At 43.4% G+C, this 16,084-nt stretch overlaps 1 protein-coding gene and 1 pseudogene across 2 annotated transcripts in view; one reads left to right on the top strand and one right to left on the bottom strand.

Moving 5' to 3' along the window:
• The window catches only part of STXBP1 (syntaxin binding protein 1), an 86,304-nt gene that overhangs the window by 25,231 nt on the left and 44,989 nt on the right, over positions 1-16,084 (bottom strand). For both annotated transcript variants that reach the window (XM_009003231.4, XM_002743333.5), the window contains exons 3-9: positions 15,366-15,447; positions 9,532-9,608; positions 8,257-8,335; positions 6,252-6,355; positions 4,118-4,266; positions 2,294-2,378; positions 1,393-1,523 (exon numbers count right to left, since the gene is read on the bottom strand). In XM_009003231.4, the coding sequence (XP_009001479.1) occupies positions 1,393-1,523; positions 2,294-2,378; positions 4,118-4,266; positions 6,252-6,355; positions 8,257-8,335; positions 9,532-9,608; positions 15,366-15,447 (707 nt within the window). The remainder of the gene's footprint in view (positions 1-1,392; positions 1,524-2,293; positions 2,379-4,117; positions 4,267-6,251; positions 6,356-8,256; positions 8,336-9,531; positions 9,609-15,365; positions 15,448-16,084) is intronic.
• LOC100398413 (DAZ-associated protein 2 pseudogene) lies at positions 12,233-12,891 on the top strand (annotated as a pseudogene).

The following is a 16,084-nucleotide window of genomic DNA, read 5'->3' as shown; positions in this document are numbered from 1 at the left end:
AGCTCACTGCCCTCAGCTGCCAGATAGATGTTCACAAGTGCCGTCACAGCAAGTCCGGACCATTGAACATGTCAGCCAGGCCTGCTGTGGCAGCACTGACCCAGGCTGCAATTCCTAGGGTAGGAGAGACTCAAAGTCAACCAACTTCAAATTCTGTCTTAAAATCTTCTGGGTCAGCTGATACAAGCTCCACATGAGCCACCTGGTCCAGGGCATGAAGTCAGGTCATATGTGAGTTTAGTTATTTATAGGGGAAAGGCAAAGATCATATCTGTCCCTTTGGAAAGGTACTGGGATGTCATCCTCAATATGTGTGGTACCTAAATAGCTTCCAGCAGCTGCCTGCAATGGGCCCTCGGCACTCTATCACATGGGAAATCAGGAACAGCTGGAGGAAGCACAAATTATAGCTACCAAAAGGGAGAACTAAGACTCATATTCTTAGAATCTTCATTTTGAAACCACTGTCTTTATGATTGATGCTATTAAAATAAATGCCATGAGAACAATGTCTGTTCTTATACAGTCTGGTTCTCATACAGTCTAGTTCCATAAAAAGAAAAACTGGTTTTTAGAAAGTAAATTTCTGATGATTGTTACCAAGAAAAATGTTTTTTATAAATGAAGAAAACAGCTCCTCTGTAAGGAAAGTTCAGTATGAAACTTCTGTTGATGTATTTCATCATCATCATATTTCATGACCTATAAACAAGAAGTTTCAACTCTGCCTCCAGAGAGGCAGAACCAATAAAAGAGCAAAAAAATTTCAACTCTGAATGAGATTAACACATAAACACAAAAATCAACATATTGACATATCCACATAGGTTATGAGCTGAGGTGATAAAAGCTGGGAACCAAAGACCTAAAGTGCTTGTCCTCCCCAAAAAGAGGACAAATCATGAGTTCATGCCTAGAAGTGCCAAGTGGATTTGGGGAACTTGCAGAAGAACTTATGGGCTAATTTGCAAGGCGGTATCAATGAACCACTTTTCCCAGGGTTAAAAACTCTTTTTCGGCTGGGCATAGGGGCTCACGCCTGTGATCCCAGCACTTTGGGAGCCAAGGTGGGCAGATCACGAGGTCAGGAGTTTGAGACCAGCCTGGCCAGCATGGTGAAACCCCATCTCTACCAAAAAATACAAAATATTAGCTGGGCATGGTGGTGCATGCCTCTAATCCCAGCTACTTGAGGCTGAGGCAGGAGAACTGCTTGAACCCAGGAGGCAGAAGTAGCAGTGAGCCAAGATTGCACCACTGCACTCCAGCCTGGGCAACAGAGTGAGACTCTGTCTCAAAAAAAAAAAAAAAAAAAACTACTCTTTTTCTAGACATATTTTTGGTTCATGTGCAGAGCCACATGCACTCCAGGGTCTGTAACACTATACTTACTTGTATACATCATTTTCGATAGGCAGCAGATCATAACTCATAGCCTGGAAAGTCAATTCATGGAGCACTGGGGAGCTGGGGTCAAAGCCTCGATCCAGGATCAGGAGCTGGGAACGTGCCTTGTCTGGTCCCTGGGGGAAAACAGAGAGATGCTTCACAAGCCACCCAGCCAACCCCAGCTTCTCCACCTGGCAAACCCCTCTTATAAAGGAGGGCAGCAGAAAGTGAACTCTGAGGTGCAAACCTACTAATGCAGCACAGAAGTCTACCACTGGACAAGATCACTAAAAATACCCTGCAAGACTCCAGTATTTCCATTTCATAACAAGAACACTTACAGATATGAAATGCTAGGAGCCTAAGTGAGTTTCTATAGGAGAGTGCTGCCCAAGTTCAACTACAAATGGGGCAACCACCGTCCAGTGTGCGTGGGACTGAGTGGGTTCCCAGGACATGGGACTTTCAGTTTTAAAATCAAAGTGGTGATGGAACAGCTCTGTATCTTGATTGTAAGATGGTTACAGGAATATAACCATATGATAAAACTGCAAAGGACTGTACACATAGAGCACATGTAAAAACCAGTGAATGCTGAATGAGCTCTGAAGAGCACATCAGTGTCGATTTTCTGGTTTGCTATTGTGCTTCTGGGGGTTTCCCAGGCCATTTGGAGCTGCAGCTGGGAAAGCCCTGGCAAACAGTACAAGTTGGTCACCCTGGCCACACTGAATACATGTAGATCGCCCTGCCCCAGGGGCTTCAGGCATTTCATTGGAGGCCAGTCCCCAGGAAAAGCAGCACTGACATATGCTCTGTGGCAAGAGAACCAAGCTGTCTCTGGGATTATCACACAAACACTGTGGTCCTTGGTAAGATAACTGCGTGTCTGAGCCAGACTTACCTCCCCCATTGTTGGGTCATCAGCTTTATAGGCGTCGAGCTTGTCCTGGATTAGCTGAGCCAGCAGAGCATTATCCTTATATTCCCTGACAAAAGAGAAGTGACAGAGCATGAACCACCCAGCACCCATGATCGTGCTGGCTGCCCCGGGAAAGGAAGCCAAGAAGTGCAGGGAGGTTTAGGGAAGATATGACCATTGTCTGTATTTGTGTTTTTACAATGAGAGTATATTTAGAAAGGAAAAGCAAAATAAACACTTAGCGCCTGGACCATAAATAAGTGATTGTGATTTTCTTACTGCTTTTTTCCAAAAGGATCTAAGTGGAAATGGATGTTATCTTTCCAAGCAGCTTCAGATAAACCACCGCACTTCTGTTGGGGGCCCTGACCAGTCAGTCAACCTTTTTTGCCAGGATCAGGCCCTCAATCTGACTCCCATGATTCTCACTTCCCTCAGTTCACATTCCCTTGAGTCTTGTTTTGTTTTGTTTGTTGGAGAGTGACATTTCAGCTGGCATGGCCAGAACAATGTGAGAACCTTTGAACCTTTCCCAATGGCTGGGTCTGATGGCACTCCCTGTGTAGGGGGGAGACCCCATAAGTGCTGAGGCAGGAGTCAAAAGCCTCAGCCTGTTTCCATATGGATAATAAAGAGGAAAGTAATTAGAAATAACCATAGTAGTTATTAGTTATTCATAGGTGATTTAATTCTTTTACTAATGTCTCTCAGGTCAGAAGTATGAACCTGGGGCGACTTTGTAAAATGAATGACTCTAAGGCAAGATGCTTTAAGCCCTCTGTCACGCCCCCATAAGGGCTGCTGGAAGGCCTTTTGTTCCTCCTGCAGTGGCCTCCTGTTAGTCACCCTGTCTGGTTTTTCCTTGCCCTGACTCCTGCTCATACTCCAGCCTTCACTCTCCCAGAGCACTGTGGTCATGCCCCTGTCCAAATCCCCCACAGGTTTCCAGTGATAACCACCAAAGGATATAATACCAAACCTGGCATCCAAGACCTCCAGAACTGGCTTCGTCCCACCCCACTCACTGCCCAACACATACTGTGCTGGACTACCCATCTTCCCCAAACGTGCCCCACATTTTCCCAACTCCAAGTTTTTGCTTATACCAAATGCAAAAGTCAACTGTCCACAGAAAATGCCAGCCCCTCTCTCCTCATCAGCCTAACATTACCTGTGGTTTGTAGATGGGCTTCACCCTGGGCTCAAAGGGCCTTCTCCCTACTGGGAATGACCCGAGCACTTGGTCTGTCCTGTCTCACAGGGTGGAACCTGCAGGTGAGCATCTCTCATGCACACACACATGTTGGAAGGCACGGACCACCCAACCTCCCTGATCACGAGCCAGGTCTTCAGCTTCAGGTGCCCCCAGCACTCAGCACAGAGCAAGCAAGTAAGGAATGCGTGGCTTTATAAAATCTAAGGAACATGTCCTTTGGAAAATTATTCTCTTGTATTTTATCTTACTCTGAAACATCTTTTATAAAGACAGTAATTGTTTTTAAAGAATAGAAAAATATTAAAAACTGTAGGCAACCCGAGGTACATGGGGGTTCACATTTTAGTTGTTCAATAGTTGATTTGATTATATATCTTTTACGCTTTTTTTCTGCATGTATTATTATATTTCACTACTACATTTAGAAGATAAAACCAATGGAAGAATAATTTTACGTGAGAAAAGCTCAAATCCTGATCTTCTTGAGACAATTGTCAGAGGAACCGTAGGGCCAGAGGAGGAGTCTGAGCCAGCTCCTCACTTGGGGGACACATGGGATGCCACTCCAGCAGACTGGTGTACTGCCTTACCCCCGATACCGCACAGCTGGGTACTCCTTCAGGGTGGCACACAGGGTTGCAATCTGCTCTGCCAGGCGCTCCAGTATAGGATTCTTCATCTGAGCCTTGTGGGGACTGTAGAAGCTTTGGAAAGAGTCAGCAGAGTCCAAGGAATAGACCTGGGGAGGAGAAAAAGTGTTAATATATATTGTGAACTATCAGAGTATTCTCCAACTCTGGCAATGTAGAAGAAACAGGGTTTCTTTTACAAATATGTGCTGGGTGCCTACCATGTGCCAATGTGATAAACACTTGGGAACTACTAGTGACCAAAACATCCCTGTCTGCAAGGAGTTTGCAATCTAGTAGGAAAAATCAGACAATAAACATAATGAAAAGCAAATTGTGTGGTATTGAGAAACTGATAAGTATATGAGAAAATATCAGAGCAGGGGAGAATGTCCAGGAGTGCTGGACAGGGAGGACACCAGAACTTGCTAAGAAGGTGACATCTGAGCAAGGGCTTGAAGGTGACATCTGAGCAAGGGCTTGAAGGTGGGATGTTTATCACCAGCAGGGGACTTCCACATGGAGGGAACAGGTAGTGCCAAGGACCTCAGGTGGGCGTGTGCCTAGGGTTCCTGGAGAACAGTGATGAGGCCAGGAGGAGAGCAGAAGAAGGGGTTAGTATGAGACTACACTGGCCATTGTAAGCTTTGTTTCAATAAATAAGAGACAAGCCAGATACTGTGCTGTGACTGTGGGCAAATAAAGGAGGTATTTATGGATTTAATAATACCTTATCCTCAGTAGCATATTGTAAGTATTTGTCTTTTCTTTTTACTTTTTTTTTGGAGTGTTCTAGAAGTTGAGATTCTCTCTTATTATTTTAAATTCTCATTTATATAAACTACCATAATCTTAAAAAATGGTATTTAAGGCCGGGCACAGTGGCTCATGCCTGTAATCGCAGCACTTAGGGAGGCCGAGGCTGGTGAGGAGTTTGAGACCAGCCTGGCCAACACAGTGAAACTCGTCTCTACTAAAAACACAAAAAAATTAGCCAGGCATGGTGGCACACACCTGTAATCCCAGCTACTGGGGAGGCTGAGGCAGAATTGCCTGAACCCAGGAGGGGGAGATTGCAGTGAGCCAAGATCGCACCACTGCATTCCAGCCTGGGTGACAGAGCGAGATTCCACCTCAGAAAACAGAAAAAGGTATTTAAAACAGAGTTTATTACTTTCTTAAAATTTCTGAAATATAATATTGTTGAATATGCTAAAGCTGGATTTTGTTCTATCCAGGTAGGGACGGAACACACAGAAGAAAAAAAAAATTCCTTCCCCCAAGCAGGAGACAGGCTTTAGGCCAAGTGAGAAGGAAGCCTGTTTTAAGATGCTAACACTATAACTTTTCCATCTCTCCTTCTCTAAGAATAGGTCACTGGTGTCTTGAAGCTGATCTGTAAAGATCCAATATGCCACAATCATCTTATAGCTCCATAAAATGCATCAAAGTCCTGTTGTTTTTGTTTCCTTGTTTGCTAAGAGAAGACATTTTAACAGCTCTTAAAATACCAAGACAAATTGTGTCTGTTCTCTCACAATCAGCTTCACCTTTATTCATTTAATAACTTTGATTTCCAAGGGAGCGCTTTGTGGCCCTGGCATTTGGCACTCGAAGTGTTAACGACTAATGACGAAGACTGCCATCTGCTCTTGCAGCACATGACAAGCTGAGGTTATCTCCACGTAAAAACAGTCTCCCTCGCAGCAGATGGGATGCTTCTGCTCCCCACCCTCGCTCTCCTTCCAAGCTCGTTTCTGATTGGCTACTCTGTGGTTATTCAAGGAGTCAGCCGACAGGCGTAAGCACTGAGAGCAAGGATGAAATGCACACAAAGAAAGGCACAATGGCTGATGCAAAGTCAGAAACAACTGGAGAGTACCACGAGGGCAGGGGGCAGGCCGTATGGAATACTATTTCCATTCAGTAAACATCCAATTATAACCTGTCGTTTGGTAATTTAGAGGATAGTACCTTCCCTCCCCCACTCTTTGGTAGGTCCCGCCCCACCCTCTCAGAATAATGGTAGGTCCCGTTCCACCCTCTCAGAATAAGGGAAGATGCAGATTTCCTATGCACCCCTGCTCAGGCTCACCTGGGATTCATATGGGAGAAATGCAATATTGATTTCCGTCAGAGTTTTGATGACTTTGGCTGCTCGAGATTTTACCAGTTCATTAAACAGGGCATCTGGACAAGCTGCAAGCATGACAAAAGACAGATGGCTTTCCTGTCCATTTGCTGGTTCATTTAACAGCTGCACATGTACAGTGGGTTCTTCTTCGTTTTATTAGAATTTTTTTTTCTTTGAAATGGAATCTCGCTCTGTTGCCCAGGCTGGAGTGCAATGGGGAGATCTCGGCTCACTGTAACCTCCGCCTCCTGGGTTCAAGGAATTCTCCTGCCTCAGCCTCCCCTGCCATCAAGACCCAGCTAATTTTGTATTTTTGCAGAGACAGGGTTTACCATGTTGGCCAGGCTGGTCTTAAACTCCTGACCTCAGGTGATCCACCGCCTCAGCCTCCCCAAGTGCTGGGATTACAGGCGTGAGACACTGTGTCCGGCCCATTTTATTAGGATTTTTAAAAGACAACTAGGAAATTCACTCCATCCTAAAATATACAGTACTTCTAGGGCAAGCTTTTCTAACCCACAACCCAGGACAGCTTTGAATGCAGCCCAACACAGATTCATAAACCTTCTTAAAACATTATGAGATTTTAAGGCTGGGTGCAGTGGCTCATGCCTGTAATCCCAGCACTCTGGGAGGCCAAAATGGGCAGATCATGAGGTCAGGAGATTGAGACCATCCTGGCCAACATGGTGAAATCTTGTCTCTAAATAAATAAATAATTTTTTAAATTATGAGTTTTTTTTTTGTGATTTTTTTTTCCCCAGCTCATCAGCTATCATTAGTGATGATGTGTGGGTCAAGACAATTCTTCCAATGAGTCCCAGGGAAGCCAAAATATTGGACACCTCTGCTCTAGTGTATAAAAGGAATGTAAAACCACCTGCATAGCCTTCAATAGATAATAGAAAAACAAATGGCAATAACAATTGAGATACTGAAAGCTAATCAAAACTATCTTCTAATACCAAGAAAAGGAAGGAAAAAACAGGGCTGGGTAGAGTGGCTCATGCCTGTAATCCCAACACTTTCGGAAGCTGAGGCGGAAAGATTGCTTGAGGCCAAGAGTTCGAGGTAGGAATAAAAAACAGAAGAGATTAAGAAGGGGCAATGACAAGGCCTTTAGTATAAATAAATACCACACATCTAATATGTTAAGGATTAATGAAATAAGAAAAAATGAAATCACTAGAAATGTGATGCAGGCATTTCCCCCAGAACTTCAAGCTCAGCAGCACAGAAGGCCCCCTTGATGGGGAAACCATGATTTCTAGGAAATCTCTTGGACCAAACAAATGGCCTCAGGGTTCCCAGAAATATGTTACCGGATTCTTATTATTAATGCTGTCTGCTCATTGTCATGCATATTCAAACACTGTAAAATTATTCTTCTGCTACATCCTTTCCACTTTCTCAGTAGTGAGTGCTGTGGGAGTTTATTCCTAGAGAGACGAACTCTGGGTGAATTCTTACTGTTTTATACTCTTTAGCTATCCAGGTCAATTCCTCTCTCACTGCTTTTCTGCTACGATCTCATCATAAAATCCCCACAATATAAGAAAACTAATTCCAGGGTAATGACGCAGGTTCTTTCTAATACAAAGACTACAGGATTGGAACATCTTTGTAGCAGAAAAATTGATGGAAACATACTACAGAGTATAGTGATAACTGTAAGTGTACATAATGAAATGCCAAGCATCAGGAAGGTTTTCTCAGTCTCAAGAAGAGGTGTTTGTGTGCTATTTTTCAGCAGGAAGGACTGCATGATCTAGTGGGTTTTTATTTGTGTGTACTTAGTTTTATCTCTTATGTAATCTATCTTCTGAGGAGAAACTAGCAGATGGAGACAAGCATGGTAACAACCCATTCCTTCCCTATTGACCTGCCTTAGTTTTGGCTCAGCCCACCTGTTCAGAAATGCTAACCTGCTCGATGGGGGCTGGGGACAGCTCTCAGTTGTACTCACAGTCAGTGAAGAAGACATGTGCAGCCCGGTATTTAGCAGTCGGCGGGTCCTTAAAGTCACTGATGAGAGAGTGGACAGACTGTGGACAGGGGGAACAAAGAGGGACCTGAATCCAATTCTAGAGCCAAATGGGACCTGTATCTAAACTGAGTTAAATTCAATGGCTTCAAGCCACTTGCGCAAAATAGCATGGGATTTGTGATGCATAATTGTAATTGTAACACTCATGTTTGGCCACAACCAAGTCCTGAGGACTTGAAATTAGGATTATTTCAGAGTTTAGATGAATAAAGGCCTTCTTAGCTCATTCCAGAATGACAGTATCAGTTCTTTGGAGCCACCATAATTAGTTGCTAGGAAGACATCCACAAAAAAGGAAACTGGGCAGAAACCCTCCAGGAGATTCATACTGATGACCCTTTGGCAATGTAGCTGCATCTTTAGAAACTCATATGTAAGCCAGTTTTCAAAGTGAAAAGAAAATGTGAAAACTGGAGGAAATTTATATAGACTGAGACATCTAAGGCTGGTGTGGTAGCTCATGCCTGTAATCCCAACACTTTGGGAGGCCAAGGTGGGTGGATCACTTGAGCTCAGGAGTTTAATACTAGTCTGGGCAACAAAGCAAAACCCCAGTCTCTACCAAAAATTAGCTGGGCATGGTGGCATATGCCTGTAGTCTCAGCTATTTGGGAGGCTGAGGTGGGAGGATCACTTAAGCCTCAGAGGTCGGGGCTGTAGTGAACTGTGATCACACCCCTGCACTCTAGCCTGGGTGATGGAGTGAGACCTATCTCAAAAATATGTCCCCCGCCCTCAACAACAACAACAACAAATCCATCTAAGACAAATATCACCCAGAAGCAAGGAGGTGGGTGGACCTTGTTTGGATGGTGACTTGTAACCTCTAAAATTATAAGACAGGTAAGTCTGAACAGTAAAATGAAAGCATAAAATACCAAAGTCTGGAGGTGGACTGCTAATTAGACAGAGTGGATCCTACCTGAAGAGGGAGCACAAGGGAGAAAACTAGAATGACCCAGGGCCACAGAACACATGTTCTGGTTTTTGCATAGCTACTGTGTTTAAGAACACTTAATACATTCTTCACTTCTTGATGCATAACCACCACCCCCTGCCCCGCCCCATTGTGGACTGCAGGCTTGAACAGAGCAGTATGTTCAATGCATGCTTAACCTAGAAATGTCAGTGTGCCACATACATCCCAAGCCAGTCCATCTAACCTTAGCCAGAGTTCTCTGGTGGAAGGTTTACCTTCTCGGATGGAGTGATGAGATACACAGCCTCCAGGCTGGGGAGCGGCTCTCTGCGCTTGTTGATATCTTCCACAACTAGACAACAAAACAAATCATAGTGTGTAGGAAGACATGATGGGTGACCATAAAACTAGAAGCAATATAGACAGGCCACCTTCAGACTGTTGCAGATAAATATCTACAGTGGGGAGGAAACAATCATTCACCCATTCCTTACGGTTACCACATTCCATGAGAGTGAATTCCATGGTCTCAACATGCCCAAGATGTTAGAAAATCTGAAATCTGGGCCGGGCACAATGACTCACACCTCTAATCCCAGCACTTTGGGAGGCTGAGGTGGGCAGATCACTTGAGGTCAGGAGTTCAAGACCAGCCTGGCCAACATGGTGAAACGCCATCTCTACTAAAAAAGTACAAAAATTAGTCAGGAGTGGTGGAATGTCCCTGTAATTCCAGTTGCTTGGGAGGGTGAGGTGGGAGAATCACTTGAACCTGGGAGGCAGAGGTTGCAGTGATCCAATATTGTACCACTGCACTCCAGCCTGGGTGATAGAGGGAGACTCCATCTCAAAAAAAAAAAAGGAAAATCTGAAATCTTATCACAATAGGTATTTCTCACTTCCCATTTCAGTTTAAGTAAATTCCTTGATCTGTTCTGAGAGAAAATGAAACATGCTATCTGATTCTGTCAAGAACGGGTCCTTTGCCTCTTCCTTCAGCTTTGTCTCATCTGCCCTAGATAATTCTAATTCCTTTAGAATATCCATGTTGGGTTTATTTGTCAACAGCTGGATAGTTTCATTGCTTTCTTCTGCTATCAAATGAAGACGTTCCAACCACACCCTCTCTATAATACTGTAAAGTTTTTACACTGTCTTCAATAGTGTAAAGATTAAACATTCTATTTTATTAAAGTAAACCATGGGCTTTGGTTTGCCTGTTTCCTCTACAGTTATGTCAAAGACTTCACCTGGAAAGAACAGCTTTTGGGAGAATCTTACCAGTCACCTGGTAATGCTTAAAATGTGTTATTTACTTCCTCTAGTATGGAGGGAGCAAGGCAATTATACAGGTGCCATTCTTCCTATGCAGATGATTTAAGTAGATAAAAGCATCACTTTAGAGGAATCCCTTGTAACATTTATAAAGACTTTTCACCCCAAATAATGTTCAAATTAATACCAAAATCCCCAAACATCTACTTTATCAATGGTTACAGATTTTGTAATTTCATAGGCTACTAATACTTCCCCCCAAAATGTTTCAGGGCTTCAACAAAGGGTTGCTAACTTAAATTTTGCTAAGTAAGAAGTTTTTTTTTTTTTTTTGAGACAGAGTCTTGCTCTGTCATCCGGCTGGAGTGCAGTGGCATGATCTAGGCTCACTGTAACCTCCACCTCCCAGGTTCAAGCAATTCTCAGCTTCCCAAGTAGCTGGAACTACAGACACACGCGAGTGTGCCCAGCTAATCTTTGTATTTTTAGTAGAGACAGGGTTTCACTTTGCTGGCCAGGCTGGTCTGGAACTCCTGACCTCAGGTGATCTACCTGCCTTAGCCTCCTGAAGTGCTGGGATTACAGGCATGAGCCACCACACCCAGCCATAAGGTCATTTTTTAAAAAAACCACCTTTCAGTGTATGAAAGAGTCTGTGGAGATATCTGAATCCCCATCTCCCACAGGAACTCATTTAATAATATCTAATAACACTGAATCAAGATATAATACAACAAGCATTTATAAAGAAAAATAAAAAAGATGACCAGAATGAAGGGCAAGGTGGCTGCCTCTGGGGTAATGGACCTCAGGGATGGGGAGATGAGAGGAGGACAGGACATCACTGCTCTATTATTAGATCCTTGTTAGCTCCATTTGGCATTTTTCCCCTTTACTTTTGTGTTTTTTTGTTTTTGTTTTTGCTTTGATAGAAAAAAAAAATAGTTTCAAAAAGTCAATGAAGGAAATAACATTGTAAACTCAAAATAGGGGTAAGCCTAGTCTTAAAACTGACTTGGGGCCAGGCACGGTAGCTCATGCCTATAATCCCAGCACTTTGGGAGGCCACAGCAAGGGTAACTTGAGGCCAGGAGTTCGAAACTAGCTTGACCAACATGGTGAAACCCATCTCTACTAAAAACACACACACACACACAAAAATTAGTTGGGTGTGCTGGTGCCCACCTGTAATCCCAGATACTCGAGAGGCTGAGGCACAAGAATTGCCTGAAACTGGGAGGTGGAGGTTGCAGTGAGCCAAGATTGCACCACTATACTCCATCCTGGGTATCCTGTTTGTTTGTCTCAAAAACAAACAAAAATCACACTTGGATCACCAAATTACATAAAAGTCACACCAAAAATTCTGCATGCAGGCCGGGCACAGTGGTTCACACCTGTAATCCCAGTACTTCGGGAGGCCAAGGTGGATCACTTGAGGTCAAGAGTTCAAGACCAGCCTGGCCAACATGGTGAAACCCCTTCTCTACTAAAAATACAATAATTAGCCGGGTGTGGTGACAGACACCTGCAATCCCAGCTATTCAGGAGGCTGAGGCAAGAGAATTGAACCCAGGAGGCAGAGATTGCAGTGAGCCAAGATTGCCCCAATCTTTGAAACTCTGTCTCAAAAACAAACAAACAAAAAACACACTGACTTGGATAAATAACATAAAAGTCTCATCAAAAATTCTGTATGCAGGACCCACAGCCACCATGAACAGCAAAGGTCAATATCCAACACAGCCAACCTAGCCTGTGCAGCCTCCTGGGAATCCAGTAGACCCTCAGACCTCAGGCTCCACATTATACTGATGCTCCACCTACCTACCCAGAGCTCTACCGTCCAAGGTTTGTGCACCCAGGGGCTGCCACCGTCCCCACCAAGTCAGTCACATTTCCTGGAACCTCTCTGTATCTTCCCATGGCCCAGTTTGTGGCTGTTGGGTCTTTAGGTTCCACAATCCCCATGGCTTATTATTCAGTCAGTCCCATCTATCCGCCTGGCTCTACAGTGCTGGTGGAAGGAAGGTACAATGCAGGTGCCAAATTTGGAGCTGGGGCTACTGCTGGCAACATTCCTCCTCCACCTCCTGGATGCCCTCCCAATGCTGCTCAGCTTGCAGTCATGCAGGGAGCCAATGTCCTCGTAACTCAGCAGAAAGGGAACGTCTTCATGGGTGGTTCAGATGGTGGCTACACCATCTGGTGAGGAACCAAAGCCACCTTTGTGTCAGGAAAGACATCATATACCTTCAGCACTTCTCACAATGTAACTGAAGCTGCAGTTTAGATACATGTTGTTGGGGTGTCTTTCTGGTGCCCAAACTTTCAGACATTTTTCAAATTTAATAAGAAACCATGTAATGGTAGCAGTACCTCCCCCTAAAGCATTTTGAGTTAGGGAAGGTATCCATTCATAAAATGAATGTGGGTGAAGCTGCCCCAAGGATCTTCCTTTAATTTCTCTGGAGTAATACTGTACCATACTGGTCTTTGCTTTTAGTAATAAAACATCAAATTAGGTTTGGAGGGAACTTTGATATTCCTAAGAATTAAAGTTGCCAAATTATTCTGATTGGTCTTTTATCTCCTTTAAGTCTTTGATTTATATTACTTGTAATTAAATGGAATGCATTAAAAAAATTGTGTATGCAAGCCAGGTGTGGTGACTCACATCTATAACTCCAGCACTTTGGGAGTCTGAGGCGGGTAGATCACCTGAGGTCAGGAGTTTGAGATAAGCCTGGCCAACATGGTGAAATCCTGTTTCTATTAAAAATACAAAAATTAGTTGGGTGTGGTGGCAGGCGCCTGTAATCCCAGCTACTTGGGAGGCTGAGGCAGGAGAATCACTCGAACCCAGGAGGCAGAGGCTGCAGTGAGCTGAGATCACGGCACTGCACTACAACCCGGGAGACAGCAAGACTCCGTCTCAAAAAAAAAGTGTGTATGCCATTTATAGGACTATACTTCTGCTGATAGATACACTGGATCTGTTTTTTAAAAATAAAGGAATCACATCCACATGTAACCAAAATGAAAACAGACACATACCTTATATCCTTTATAAATGCTAACTCAAAATGGATCACAGACCTAAATGTAAAATGCAAAATTATGAAACTCTAGAGGATTACGTAAAAGAAAAGCTAGGTGGCCAATGACTTTTTAGATATGACACCAAAGCCACAATCCATGAAAAAAAGAATTGATAAGCTGGACTTCATTAAAATTAAAAATTACTGCTCTGTGAAAGATGTTGTCAAGAGAATGAAAAGACAAGCCACAGACTGAGGACAAATATTTCCAAAAGACATATCTGATAAAGGACTATTATCCAAAATATATAAAGCTCCCTTAAAACTCAACAATAAGAAAACAAATAAAACAGTTAAAAAATGGGCCAAAGACCTTACAGACTTGAGGTCAAGTTTATCTGGTTTAAAAAAAAAAAAAAGACCTTACAGACACTGCACCAAAAAACAATATACAGATGGCAAATAGGCGTGTAAAAAGATGCTCCACATCCTAGGTCATCAGGAAAATGCAAATTCAAACGACAACACAGTACCACTACACAGCTATTAGAATGGTCAAAATCCAGAACACTGACAACTCCACATGCTGGTAAGGATGTGGAGCAACAGGAACTCTCATTCACTACTGCTGGGAATGCAAAATGGTCAGCCACTTTGAAAATGGTTTGGCAGTGTCTTACAAAACTAAACACACTTATCGTATGATCCAGCAATTGTGCTCCTTGGTATTTACCAAAAGTTACAGCACACATTCCAAAGAGTGAATAAAACATAAACATACAAACAACTGTAAGGCAAATGTGTAAATAGTTAAGAAACAAAACCCTATCAGCACCACAAAAGTGCCCTGGCTCACACTCCCCTCTGTCAGCACCATTTGCTCTTCCCTGCAAACAGAATCATTATCATTCCTTGAATGGTGAGTACTTCTGTTTAGGTTTTATTCCCTACATCTGCATTTTAAAACACAGCTGAGCTCTGCGGTTTGAACTCTATGGAATGAAAACTCACTCTCAGTGGTCTTTCCTTACCGTTGTTTGTCAGGTGCATTCACGTTACTGTGAGCGCTCAGGGTTCGCTCATTTTCATCCCTGTAGAGTATTCTGCTGTGTAACGGCACCGCAACCGGTTTAACTATTCTACACTTGATGGGCGTTTGGGTTGTTTTCCACTTGGGGCACCTATGAGCAACACTGCACACATATTCCTGCACATGTATCCTGGGCACACATACCTGAGTTGTCTAGGACACACATCTGACCACAGACTTGCTGGCTCATAGGACAGGCGGAACTTCAACTTTACTAGACACTGCCAAGTGCATTTCAAAGGGGCTACACCAACAGACATTCTAGCACATAGGAGTTTCCATTTTTTCTACCTCCTCACCATCACTTGGCATTATCAGAGATTAAACAGTGTAATCTTTTGAGTCTATATTGGCATCTCCCTCTATTCTGAATTGCATTTCCCTGACCACTAATGACAGTGGGCAATTTTCATAGATTTATTTGCCATTTGGATTTCTTCCTTTAAGTGCCTGCTCAGAACTTTTTCTATTGGCTAAGCTGCCTTTTCTTTCTTGATTTAACCATTCTTTCAGCATTCCTTTAACAAACACTTAATGAGCATCTAGCCCTGGATTTGGTGGAGCAATTCAGTGATGAACAAGATAGTCTTGGGCCTCTCAGGAGCTTCTGGTCTTAGCATACAAGTTGCTGGAAGAATCTAAAATCAAAGGAGATAATAATGAATAGGAAAGAGCACTGCTCAATCGCAGAGAGCATGCTCACTTGTTATGCCCTCGGTCATGATGTCTGTCATCTTGCAGCAGGAGGACAGCATCCTCATGCTTAACTGATCCACCACCAGCACCTGCAAGGACAGAGAACAGCATATGAGTTGCACGGCATCTGCTGTGATTCTCACATCAGCTTACCGTGTCAGACTCTAAAAGGAGCTCCAGAAGTGCAGAAGACTGAAGAAACCATATTTCCTATGGACCAGAAGCCCACTGGGATACATGCTTGCTTGTACCTTCCACACTCTAACCTAACCTTCTAGGAGTTTCCTCTCACTGATTTAATTTTATAAACCTAAAAAAAATTGTTTTTATCTCCCATGATAAAGTACCCATTAAAAAAATGAAAAAGCCAGGCGTGGTGGCTCAGGTCTGTAATCCCAGCACTTTGGGAGGCAAAGGAAGGCAGATCACTTGAGGTCAGGGGTTCGAGACCAGCTTGGCTAACAGTGAAACACTGTCTCTACTACAAATACAAAAATTAGCTGGGCGTGGTGGTGGGCACCTGTAATCCCAGCTACTTGGGAGGCTGAGACAGGAGAATCGTTTGAACCTGAGAAGCAGAGGTTGTAGTGAGTCAAAATCACGTCACTGCACTCCAGCCTGGATGACAGCAAGACTCCATCAAATAAATAAGTAAATAAATAAATAAATAAATGAAAAAATTATCTATAGCTCCAACATTCAGAGATAATCATATTAGTGAGTACT

Source organism: Callithrix jacchus, chromosome 1, assembly GCF_049354715.1.
Source record: "Callithrix jacchus isolate 240 chromosome 1, calJac240_pri, whole genome shotgun sequence".
Lineage (NCBI taxonomy): Eukaryota > Metazoa > Chordata > Mammalia > Primates > Cebidae > Callithrix > Callithrix jacchus.
The sequence above is the reverse complement of the archived record's forward strand: the minus strand, read 5'-3'. Positions and strand labels throughout refer to the sequence as shown.